At 41.3% G+C, this 13,619-nt stretch overlaps 1 protein-coding gene across 4 annotated transcripts in view; it reads right to left on the bottom strand.

The window, feature by feature from the left end:
- DAAM1 (dishevelled associated activator of morphogenesis 1) overlaps positions 1 to 13,619 on the bottom strand; it is a 176,849-nt gene that overhangs the window by 55,324 nt on the left and 107,906 nt on the right. For all 4 annotated transcript variants that reach the window (XM_023255733.2, XM_023255734.2, XM_045059982.1 and 1 more), the window contains one exon: positions 3,388 to 3,459. In XM_023255733.2, the coding sequence (XP_023111501.1) occupies positions 3,388 to 3,459 (72 nt within the window). The remainder of the gene's footprint in view (positions 1 to 3,387; positions 3,460 to 13,619) is intronic.

Genomic DNA, 13,619 nt, shown 5'->3' with positions numbered 1-13,619 from the left:
ATGTGATGCAATTAGATTTGATTCTAAGACTGTGTTTGTTGTACTGAGAAAACTGAGGATATGTAGATGGACGTGTCGCTGTAATGTGACTTTTCAACATGATTTATATAAAGTCGAAAGTTTTCAAGCTTCACATATAGGAAGAAGGCTTGGTTTGCAGCTTTTTGTAGAAAAAGAAGCTACGCCCACCTTTCTAAAGATGGCTGCTAGGCTAAACATCTAGCGTGCACCTTGGTCTACACAGCCCAGGCTTGTGGTAGCCTCCTGGGGTGCTCTATGCACTTACCAAATCCCTGCTCACTTGAGAGGTGGGCAAAAGACCAAGTGTGCGCTGGCAGAGGATGTTCTGATGAAGGCTACTAAGCTGTACATTGGAACATGCAAGTCTGAGAAAGATGGGCAAACCAAGCACAGAAATCATTCTTGGCTGGGAGTCTGGAACCAAGCTCCTGTTTGAGACATTTCACTGGTGTGAAGTCAATAAGCCAGTCGGCTAAGCACGCTGCACTTCACCTCACATCTTCCTCCTTGAGAGCGCAGAGGAGAAGCCACATACAAAGGAGGGCCAGGTCCTTCTCGAACCTGTTGGGCTGTACTTTTATTACACTGTTTTTCACTCTTTAAAAGCCAACCAATCACTCAGGGGTCCTTTCAAGAACAAAGCATTCTTGTGAAGAGGCTTACGTAAAGTAACTGAACTTGTTCCACAAACGGGCTTCGCAGACCAGTAAGTGCTGCAGTTCTCGACCTGGACAGTTCATCAGACTCTGGAGGCATTAACGGAAACAGATGCCTGCCCCACCTCAGAAAAGTTGGAGGCGGGGTGGGGGTGGGGGAGGGTGGGATCACCAGGCCTCTGGTACTTGCCAAAGGGTTTTAAAAACTGAATTAGTGAGAGGCAAATTAGAAAGGAATCTGTGAGCTCAGACTGATAGGTTTAAATTCCAGCTCTACTGTTTCCTAATTAGGTGACCTTGGGCAAGGTAACCTTTCTCCAAGTCCTGACTCCTTATCTATCAACAGCACTTATAGCACCGGGTGCTTATAAGGATTTAAAACAACATATAAAGTGCCCGTTATACAGCCTGTCACATGCTTCACACTCAATGGCAGTAGGTGCTGTTGATGCCGAAGACAATGGATGATAACAATGTGGATAATGCCCCTCCAACAAATCTCTAAGCTAGAGAGCTCGAGTCCAGCTGCCAGGCCATGAAAGGATATGGAAGAGCTGTATGTGTTTCCAGTCCCCAGGGACAACGTCTCGGGATTTCTGCTGGGTGTCATTGGGACTTCTCCAATACAGTTATCAGAGAGATCAGCCAGAACTATAGGAGGAGGTGGTGGCAACACATTTGGTGAGAAAGACAGAAAATTCAGCATAGGGTTTTTGGTCTCATCAGAACTCCTTGTTCTTTACATATGCAGGAGTTCTAAGGTCTCGTTGACTCATGAGCTGTTACTGCTTTTTGCCTTTAACCCGACAGATGCCAGCTCTGTTCTTAAAGGAGCATTAGAAAGCTTTGTTAGTTGTTAAACACAAAGAATAGCCAAGTGACTGACGACTTAATTGCCTTGAGACACTCTTGGAGAGGACTTCGGATTAGGAAAGAAATATAATTAAAATGTAGATGACTCATGAATGTAGCAAAAGGTTGTCCAAGGAGCTGGCCAAGGGAGAAAGGAGGCTCTTAAAGAAGTGCCTCATATTGGCACATCACAGACCTTCTAGTGCAGGAAATGAGCCAGGCTGACTCCATACAAGGCATGGATTAAGTCACTAAAGGACAAATTAACCTAACTGCCCCCAAAATTTGAAGGAAAGAAAATGCCATGGTATTTAGTACTTCTCCATTGATAGAAGTGAATTCATTAACGAAGAAGCAACTTCCCTTGTTACATCAAACAATGCTGACTTAATTAGAAAGAAAGACAGCCTGCCCACAGCTCTTTTTTTTCCCCCACTCTAACAGCCAGGAACAAGAATTGAGAATACAATCTTCACACGCAGGAAATGTAAATGGCTCTAAATTATTACTGCTTAGGTGATACACAGAAAATCCCTGATGGTCACCACAAGCCTCGCATTCTGCTAACATATTCATACAAATGCTGAGATCACCCTTTTCTCATTTCTGCCACTGTGCAAGATGCCTTATCCTGGATGGCTGTGGAGATTATTTTCTGCTTTTAGACTAGAAATCCTCAGGGCAAAAGCTTAGCAGTTTCTTCTATAATTTATACAGCCCCGTTCACACTCACCAGGCTGTTTATTATTCATTGTGCAACAGTAGAAGTATCTTCAAAGGAAAAACTAGAAAAGAGGAAGTTACTAAAAGTGAAGCCCTCTGAAAGTTTAGTAAAAGTGGGAGTGATTCATATGTTCTAGCCAGTTTTTAACGTTTGCAGCAGAAGCAGCAGCAAAATATTAGACAATGTTTTTAAAAATGTCTGCCCTAAGTCTTAAGAAGCTAACTCTCCAAAAAGGCTCAGCGGGAGGAGGAAAGGAAGAGGTAGAGGAAAGTATTTGTCATGGAAGCTATCATTTTGCTTGGATATTATAAACTCAAAGTTGAATCTAACAGAGTGACTCTTAAAATCACGAGACTGTTCCACTGTGGGCAATCTCTGGTTTTTATCAACATGAGCAGGATTTGAGCTGCTAACACTCAGAGGTTGACGACTTGTTTTCTGCTGTGTATCTTAGCTGGGATCGATAGGTGCCCTTCAAGCTGCTCAGAACGCTGGTATTACAGAGACGTCCATGTGATAAAGATGCATATTTCAGATACTGAGAATGGATTTCAAGCAATTATTTAACCAAAGACTTCCCAGGGACATCTCGGCATAATTATTGTGCCTCTTCATTCAACCACCTATTCCACAGACTCCTTTTGTTAATTTAACAGAGTAAAAGAGTACCTGGCTGCCCTGTGAAATCAAGAATCCAGGAACTTAGTAGGCAAGTCCTCAGTGAAAAGAGAATGGGAGGAGAAGAGAGAAGGAATAGTTTCATTGCATTACTTGGTATTAACTTGTAGAATAGTGCTGCTATAACAAAGCTCCAAATGATCGGTAAGAGCAATTGCAAGTTAAAGTTGAACATGAGCCAGAGTTAAGATTACATTTCCTCTTATAACATTAAACTCACTTGTATTTTAGTGTGTGCTGATTTTATGTAAAACATATTGGAAAAAAATCATTTTGCCAAGTACCACTTCTGCCCTCCTTTCCCCCGCCCCCTGCAGCCGCCACCAACACTGAGTGTTTGGAATGGAGTTTGGAAAGATGATGACATTTGGTAGTTCTCACTCAAGAGACTTTCCGGCGCAATTGTGTGACAAATTTGCATTTTACATTGTGCTACTGAACAGAAAGTATACCTACAGCAGCCATGGAATTGAGCTGATCAATGTAGAATTCAGGCCAACTTGTTGCTCCCTTGTTTTCTTCCTGGTCCTAGATAGAAAGAAAAAAAGTAACACACAGTCAGATATGTACTCACAATGGCCATAAGCACATCTGACTTTCATAGCATCTAGGCAATGGCCTACATAGAAGACATTAGAAGACAATGAGATCGAAGATATCTGTCTTCAAATGTTGGCTTTAATCAGCTGACTGTCCACTTGGCTAGACACAAGACAGTGCGAAAGTCAGAGTTAGGGGTGACAAGGGGACATTTTCTGAAGCATGCATCAAGAGAAATTTACTATTTTATCACTTTTGTAGCGTATATTTTTTTAAAAACTGTAGAACAAAGGGCATAAAACACTGTATTAGTTTCAGGTGTACAACGTAGTGATGCGACATTTATAAACAATACGGAATGGCAACCACAGTAAGTCTAGTTACCATCTGTCACCACAAAAGTTGTTACGGTGTTATTGACTGTAGGAGGATTTAAGTGGGAACTCAGCCACACCATGTTATGATACTGCTTTCCTTCGGGGACACAATAGTACTGGGAAGGGCACAGTGTGTTTTGTGAGGACAAAGGATCTCACAAAGGATCTCTGTGTCACACTGAGGACAGTATTGCTCAATTATATGTCTGGATGAAATCCACAAAAGAAGGAAAGTTGTCTTAAAAAATGACCACAGGATTTGGCCAGCTGTTAATTAAACTTTTTTAGTTAGTTTATTCAGACTCCAGAAGACAGTAAAAATTTTGAAGGGTTTCATTTGATGTAACCAAAACTAGGTACTGCTTCAGATGAGAAGGTAGAACAAAGCCGGACAGTGGATGGAAAGTAGTAAAATGAACACACATTACTCATCTTACAAAACAGGGTGACATGAAGCCAGCACCAGGGCCCTCAGGGCTTCTGTGGATGGCAGCATCCTGCCAGCCTGAACCCTCACCTCCCCCCCAAAATTAGGGGGCTGTGGCTTCGGCTCCACGGCAACACTGAGTTCATCAGAAGACGGCATTGGAGTTGGGGCTTTCCAGGCATGTTTGCAAACCTATGTGGCTGTAAGTCATTTGTGTGATCAAACAGACTCAGAGGGCAATTTCAGTCTTTAGCTTCACATTCAGAGAACACCTTGGTACAACTGCTATTCCCTGTCCCCTTGGGGAAGGTGCTGGGCCAGGTACATTGCTACAAGACAATGAAGTAGTCACTACCCATTAACTGATGTCAAGAATCTCAGTCCTTGAGATAGCAGTTTCAAGGTGGGACTTTTCATTTCAGTCCTATACTTTATCTCAAAAACACTTTTTCTAAGCAAATCTTTTGAGGCAGGTCTATGGGGTGAGATAAAAGAAATGTCATTTCAAAACTATTCTTTTTTTTAAGTGTATTTATTTGAGAGAGAGAGAGAGAGAGAGAGAGAGAGAGAGAGAGAGAGAGAGAATCTCAAGCAGGCTCTGCGAGGTTAGTGCAAGAGGGCCCCGTGGGGCTCAAACCGGCAAAACCGTGAGATTATGACCTGAGCCAAAATCAAGAGTTGGATGCTTACCCAAATGAGCCACCCAGGCGCCGCCCCCCACCCCCCCCCCCCCCCACCGCCCATGCTTTTAAAAAATGTTTATTTGTTTTTGAGAAGGGGAAGGGACAGAGAGAGAGGGGAACAGAAGATCCGAAGCAGGCTCTGGGCTGACAGAAGAGAGCCCAATGTGGGGCTTGAACTCGAGAACTGTGAGATCATGAGCTGAGCGTAAGTCAGAGGCTTAACAACTGAGTCACCCAGGTGCCTCTCAAAACTATTCTTTAAGTAGTCACAAAAAGAAGGCAAAGTAATCAGTGCTTACGGTGCCTTAAAGGCTGGCAGTAAAGAATATCGGAACTCATCTGGAGACTGAACAAGCCAGATGATGGGGACAAAGGCTATAGCAGCAGCTTTGAAGTTAGACTGTATTACACTTGCACGGTTTTAAAAAGCTTAAGAAATCTGATGAGTTTTTAGAACAGTCCTTGACTATTATTTAACATGTTAACAAAATAGTTACAATGGCAGTGTAAATGCTGAACCCTTCTCTCCTCCTAAAATGGAGAATTAAAGTTAGCAAAACCCCAGTTACCAGTGCATTCAGCAAGCCAAAACCCACAGTGATAGCCAACGGTATTTGAACCTATAAAATGAAATAGAAGGTGCCAGGTCTTTCTAGTCCCTCAAACTAGGGCAAATGTCCAAAACTACAACAAAATTCTGTCCCCTGTCTGGGGTCCCGCGAGAGCCCATCTGTTGTAAGCTTAATAGTCGCAGTTAACAGAGCAGGAGACCATTTTAGAAGCTGAAGATTAGCATAGGGAGAGAAATCTTTACACTTTGGAAATGCTTTAATAATGTAAACATATTAAGAGTAGACCTAGATACTGTAGTCAAAATAGGGGGAAGACAGCTTCATTTTTATTTCACATGCCTCAGCGCTGAGAAAATCAAATGAGCTAACGTATACAAAAGCTTCTCGTAAAAGTACTGTTATCACTATATTCCTGGGGGTGATCCTCAGAGTTCTTCATTTTGGCAACGTGTCTCCAGTTTCCTCTGTGCGATCCTGGCTCTTCTACACAGATGTGTGCTCCAGGAGCCAAGTGAAACACATCTGCGAATCAACTCTCTGTTCCTATGTTGTGCGGCTGCTGTTATGCAGAGACACAGGCCGGGAAGAGATGCATGCAATTGTTCTCGGGAATCCCCCCCCCCCAAAAGAGCACGGGACACTGAGACACGCCGAGGGGAAGACTGTCTCCTAAGAAGTCCGTGAAAGAAACTGCTGATGAAAGTACGTCTGATGTTCCTGGGAAGCAACTGGGTCCTAGGTGTTACCAGCCTCTGACATGTGTTCTTCTTTGAACCATCTGCCTCCCTTCTTTTTTATTTGTTATGGAAAAACAAGTGGAAAAATAAACAAGATTGCATAAATTGTCTCAGCTGTAAGGGAAGCAGCAGCAGTAATGACACATGCACAGCCTATTGTGTCAAAAACCGTTCTACACTCTGTGCTCTTCATGTGATCTACTGGGTGGGGCAGGAAGTCACCGCACTCATTTTAGTGAGAAGGAAACAGGGGCAAAGAGAAGACGGGTGAGTTGCCAAAGGTCCCCCCACTAGAAATTCAGGGCCAGTGAGAAAGAACCAGGGCAACCTCTTTCCTAAGAATAGACCTCAGATTAATCACAAGCAATACATACTGAGTGAGAAACTGGCCTTTCACTCTTAACCACCTTACTGTATGAGAAACTCAAACATGGTTAGTGGCCAGAAATGACTGCTTTTCCCCAAATTTTATTGCTATTTTTGCTATATTCAACATTTCTGAATATCACCCTCATTCTGAACATTATTCTAAGGTCTGATGTCCTGCTTGGATTAGCTCTGATCCCTCTCTCTAGACTTTTTCTGCGGGAACTCTTTGGCCCCTTTATCAATGCCTTATCTATTTAGATGCATGCATACAGACAGCACTTATGAAGCTTTTCCCTAACTTGTTCTCCTGTTCCATTATCCACCAGTCTAACAGCCGCCTTCATGGGGATTTCTCAAGACTGCGTGAAGATGAGCTGTGATAGCACAGAGCAGTTCTGGACACTGGGATTGCAAACAAATCCCTCCTTAAACCATATACATCTAACCCTGCTTTTGACTGCCTTGACTGATCCCATTAGAAATTTTCTCTAATAAGCGAGATTATTGGTTTCATTCTATATTCTTTTAAAAAGTTCTATTTTCCCCTTTTAAAACAGATTGTGGGTATGATGCGCCTGGGTGACTCATTTGTTTAAGTGTCAGACTTCAGGTCATGATCTCATGGTTCGTGGGTTCGAGCTCTGCGTCAGGCTCTGTGCTGACAGCTTACAGCCTGGGGCCTGCTTCAGATTCTCTGTCTCCCTCTCTCTTTGTCCCTCCCCCATTCACGCTCGCTCGCTTTCTCTCAAGAAATGAATAAACATTAAAAAATGTTTTTAATTAAAAAAATTAAAATATTGTGAGTAGCACTTAATGACACCTAGAGAAGGTTTGCCCCATGAGAATACAAATTCTAGCAATCACATTAAATCCTTTTTTATTCTACCCATAGAAAGGATAATTTATATGAAAATCTAGTTTTGATTCCTTTTCAAATTGTTACAAACATTTATGCTTATATGCCTATCTTTAGGTCTATTAAATAATTAGCACTAAATTGATATCAACATTTTATGTTAGTAATCATCAGAAAATTTAACATTTAGATAATACTTGCAAACATCACTTATTTTCAGAGCGATGGTATGGTGGGAAAATGCCCAGATTGGCCATCTGAAGATGAGATCCCAAAACCTACTTTTTGGTGTACTTAATCAGTATTTCTTGGCAAGTTTAATTATCTCTGGGCCTCATTTTTCTCTCTCCAAATCAAGAGGGTAAGACAAGACTGTTTCTAAAGTCCCCATAAGCTGTAAGATTCTATGGAATTCTAATAGTGGTCACAGAAAACCAGCGTGTACTGTACTCAGGTTGAGGGCCCAATTTCTTAAAACAAATCATTTTTTAAAATTTATGTTGTTCAGTGACCCAATTATTTAAAACACTTAACTTTCAACAGCTACTTCTTGTATAAGGTAATTGGCCGGGGGTGGGGGGTGGGGTGCCCAACACTAGTTTTACTATTTCTTTAATCCAACTCACTCTGTTTCCTTGGTAGGTTGACACCATGAATTAGACAATATTGACAGACAAGACCTGCCGGAGGGACACCCCGAGCTTTGCTTTCTGCCTGACTAGCATTAAACTCTTTTCTTGTTATCTACTTTTCTTCCATTGTCAAAACAAAACAAAAACCCTTTTGCTAGAAAACGAAACTGGTATGGCACAAGGGACAACCAAGAAATTGACGTTTTTAAAAAACCAGGCTTTAATTAACCAACTCATTTAGAAGATAAACACACACACACACACACACACACACACACACACACACACACACACACATATCGGTTTTCTAACTTGGCCTCATTTTCAACTGGTACAATTTTTTATTCCAAATCTCTGGTCAGTGGCTAGTGAAAAAAAATTCTAAGAGAGCCTCCCCGATTCTCTTAAAAGGCCTAAGAGTACATTTATTTTTCTCCACATCACTTTGCCCACAAGAATAAATTTTGCATTATTTCTTTGTACTCTTCCTGAGGTAAACATTCACAGCTATGTCCCAGACTTCTGTCTCTCATCTTGTGAATCATCTCTACCAATCCAAGCTGGCTGTGTTCGTCTTCCATCACCAACAGAAATATATTCGAATCTTCAGCCTCTCACTACTTATGGTGATGTATAGGCAGGCAAGTTAAGTAACCTTCCTATATGACTCCGTTTTAGTTAAGTAACCTTCCTGTATGACTCAGTTTTAGTTTCCTTATCTGTAAAATGGGTGCCTACTCCGCAGGGTCATTGTGAAGATTCAATAGGTTATTACAAGTAAAGGAAGCACCGAGAACAGTACACACAGAACATGCTTAATAAATGTTAGCTAGGATGATAAGGATACTGTTTCAAAATCTCCAGCTATGACCATTCTTTTTTTTTTTTTTTTAATGTTTTATTCATTCGGAGAAAGAAAGTGCATACAAGCACATGTGTGAGCAAGGGGGAGGAGCAGAGGAACACGAGAGGGGGAGGAGCAGAGAGAGGGGGAGAGAATCCCAGGCAGGCTCCACGCTGTGAATGTGCTGCAGCTATGGCCATTCTAAGTCCTATGTTATGTAAAAATCGGACCAACCAGTTCGGAGGGACATTTGGCAGTAACTGTTCAAACTGAAAACCACACACACAGCCTTTGACCCTCCTTTAAGTCTACTTTCAGGAAGTCAGCCCACAATTGTATATTTACACTGCATAGATGTATACTACAAAGATATTTTTCACCGCAGTGCTGTTTGAATCAGCCAAATAACAAAGCGAACAAATATATGGAAAGGGAGATGGGTGAATAAATTACTTTGTGGCAGTAACACAGAATGAAGTAGAATTATGTAATGACATTCAAAATGGCCAAATATAGTATGGGGAGGGGGGAGGATGCCTCAGAATATGATTTCTCATCTGTAGAAAAAACATGTACACTTAACATACAAACATTTCTGGAAATATATACAGGAAAATTGAACAATGGCTACCTTTGGGTAGCAATAAGAAAGGTCTTTCACTTATAAACTGTTGTATAATTCAAACTTCTATTTTGCCGAGTACATGCACTATCTTTCACAGTTAAAATAGAAGCGTTAAAGCTCTGTATGTTCTGTTAAGACAAGTGCTTTTTAAGATGTTCTATGTAACATGAAATGCATCATCAAGTCAACAAGATCCCGTGACATTTGGGATGTCTCTGTTCTCTACACCTGGGGCACCACCCTGCTCCCCACAGCAAATAAATCATTGTTGCACTCTACACGAACTAATTTGGATATAAATTAATAAAATTAAAAAAAAAAAAGAAATCAAAGAGCAAAATTAAAAACAAAAAAAAATTAAATAAAATTTCCTTTATCAGACAAAGAAATAAAATAAAAAAATAAAAACATTTTGCTACTGTCTTCTCACGGGATTTTCTATTTCTAAAACACACTACAACCCTAATATCAAATGTTTATGCAAAGAAATTTTATGATTTGGACTAAAACTTATGTACTCGAAGGATATTAAAATTTTTGAAATTTCCACACTTTCATTTTTGGGTGGCAAACAATTTCTTAGTAGCGCCTAAAGTCTTTCAGTGAGACTCAAAGCACAGTTTGAAAATTAAGTCTTTAAGAATGACTTCTTTTGAAATTACCACAGGGCAAATTTTTAATAGGATCATTTTCCAAGTAGTAATATGTAAGAACTGGTAGAGTTTTTCTTCAGTTTCGGATGCTGTTAGTAAGACCCAAAATAGGCTTTACAAAGGGCAATTAATTGCAAAGGACGTGTTTTGTGGTTGTTCATGAGACCACAAATCACAGGCTGAAGAATATGCACTTGGCCAACTAAAGCCATAAATCTCCACGTTCACTGTTACAAACCCCTGAGATTCTTAGAGAATACTTGTGGAAGACACATTCTTTCACTGCCTATATTGGCTAAAAATCCTCTAACAACGTATACGAGTACCATCGACTCAACGACAGGAGAGACGTATTAAGATTTAACTAAATGAACTTCAACAGCAGAAAGGCATTGTTTCGGTATGATACAGAGTAGAGTTCATTCTGGTCATTTTTATCACAGGTAAAGGTAACTAAATACTAATCAAAGCTTGTTCCACTTATAAAGAAGACACTACTAGAAAACATGTTAACTGTGATTATATATAGGATCAAGAAATCCTACCCCTTGTTGGGGCGCCTGGGTGGCACAGTCGGTTAAGCGACCGACTTCAGCCAGGTCACGATCTCGCGGTCCGTGAGTTCGAGCCCCGCGTCAGGCTCTGGGCTGATGGCTCAGAGCCTGGAGCCTGTTTCCGATTCTGTGTCTCCCTCTCTCTCTGCCCCTCCCCCGTTCATGCTCTGTCTCTCCCTGTCCCAAAAATAAATAAACGTTGAAAAAAAAAAAAAAAAAAGAAATCCTACCCCTTGTTTATGATCAAAATAGTTACCTGTTGCATTAAATTGTCATTACTATTTTGGATGTCGTGGACCCAGCCCCATACACTGATGAATGAAACAGGTGTTAAATAAATTTACTCTACACCTAGAATTTTTACAGAATACTAACGAGAAAGGGGCAGACAGGCCAAGATATTTTATCCTATTAGGTATGACTCCCCAATGTGTATGTCCTCTAATAAGCTCAAGTGAACAACGGGAAACAGGTCCGAGGAACAGGGAAGGAAGAGCAGGTGGGATGGAAGGTGGAAAGTACTGTGTGGAAGACCTTGCTAATAACTTCTGCCAACTTTCCCTCCTGACTCAGTAACAGTGTAATCAGCATCCTCTCCTAAGAAGGTCACGGTGGAATAACCTGACAGACCAGGCGCTGGCCAGCTTCTTCCGTAAAGTCCCCCATAACAAAGATTTCAGGCTCCGGGGACCACGGAGTCTGTTGCGACCACTTGGTTCTGCCACTCTAAGGTGTGAGAGCAGCTCCAACTACGCTTGGGTGAAGGAGCACTGCCCTGTGTCAGTAACGCTTTATTTACAAAAACAGTTAAGTGGCTAGATTTGGCCCACGGGCCATAGTTTGTCACCCCCTGTGCTAGAATAAGCCTGGCTCTCAAGAGGGCAGGGGTGCATCACCGTTCCAAGTTGGTCATCAATGATTTTCCAGGTTTTCTCCTCTCCTTCAAGGCACTCCATCTGCAGTGAACCCCGGCTCTAAGTTAGGATCAGCTCTTCAAGTATGGGGAATTCGCCCAGGAACTGGCACTGTTGTCTAGCGAAGAGGCAGGACCTGCCCTGCCTGAAAAGTCCACCTTCTTACCAAGCTCACTATACCTTGAAAGTGGTTTAATCCTCACTTTTAAAACTGCATGGCATCATTCGGTCTTTTAAATCCTGATTTTTTTGCCTCCAAATCTTTCTGTCTTACTGTTCACTGGGAAGAGAAGAACCAGCAGGTCCACAAACCTGGGTTCCCGAGACTATTGCTTTCCTCAGTCCCTCCAACAGCCCTTCCCTGTAACCCCTATCAGTGGGGCTAAAACTACACCCCACACTTGAAACTTGCCAAAGGGAGGCAGTTGGTTTCAAAAAATAATTCTTATGTTGTCACATTTCAAGATAGTCATGTGGTCCCTGGGGCTGCCAATCCTGGTTACATTTTTGGCCACTGCCACAATTACACATCAAGTGCATCTGCTGCCCAAATCCGGTTGGGCCCACACGAAGAATGATTACAGAACAGCGGCTTCTGCGTCTGGCAGGAAACCCAACACCTCCTCCTAAGCCTCAGAATGTCAGTCATTTTCTGGAAAGACTGGAGGGTGACTTGCAATAACAATGGCTTTCATATTTAGCACTTACAGCCATGTCTGAGCAGCAAATCCTCTTCCCCATTTTTTCCTGGTGCTGCAGAACATCTGTATGTTTTCTAAGGAAAGCCATCATAATTATACAGTGAGGCCTTTGACCCTAGAGACACCCGAGTCCAAGTTTCCCCTCACAGGGGTCCCTCGTATAAGGCCGCCAGCAGATGGCCGTATGTTCTCTGAGAGAAGGCTTCAAGGAGTCCAAGAACCATAACCCTAATTGACTGTTAGAAAATCCACCTTAGACTGAATTGACAGGTGTCTCCTCAAAACTTCAAGCACTTGTTGGCCTTAGTTTTGCCCTCAGGAACTGCATGGAAGAGTCTAATTTCTCCTCTGAGCAATAACTCTGCAAATATTCAAAACAAGTTGAATAAAATTATTATGTCCACCCAAAGTCTTCTCTATACCAAGCAAAAAATTCTCCACTGGCTGTATAGCATAAGTTTATCTTCAATTCATAAATAAATCTCAAATTTTCCGTAAGTTTATCACACCCTCATGTCCACTTTTTGCAAAAATAACTCCAACAAATATATCTAGATCCCTATGAAAGGGATCTTCTCACATGCCAGTGATGCATAACTTAAGACAATTTCTACCAGGAGAGCATCTGGAAGATTTCTGACCAAAATATCTCCCCAAGATGAAACAGAACAAGTTCTTGCTTTCTTGAATGTTCACAACAAATAACATTTATGATTTAGAATAAAAGATCCATGTCTCATGAAGCATAAACATGCCTAGCTCCTGTCTTATTAAGTACACATATTGTAACAACATTGGCCATAAACTCAATAATAAAATAGGTTGTATTATTGTAAGATTGAGGATGCTTTATCTCTTAAACATCAATACAAGTTAACAGAATTAAAACTGGGTGAATAGAACCTAGGCTCACTAGCCAAGAAACTTTGTGGGAAGTTTAAGACCCATTTAGAGCACTGTTTTTCAAGTCTTGGATTACACTTACATTGCCCCTGCTTCTCTCCTGTACATCACCCTTTCAAACATCACAGGAATTTCTTCCTTGAATGTATGTGAAGTTTAACACCTCTTTTGACCCCCAAGCTCTGCTCTTTCCCCTTCTCTGCTTTATGCAGATATATATATATATATATATATATATATATATATATATATATATATATATATATATATATATATATATCTAGCTTACTAGAATCAGTAA

This window comes from Felis catus, chromosome B3, assembly GCF_018350175.1.
Source record: "Felis catus isolate Fca126 chromosome B3, F.catus_Fca126_mat1.0, whole genome shotgun sequence".
Classification (NCBI taxonomy): Eukaryota; Metazoa; Chordata; class Mammalia; order Carnivora; family Felidae; genus Felis; species Felis catus.
Note: the sequence above shows the minus strand (reverse complement) of the source record. Positions and strands in the feature narration are given on the sequence as shown.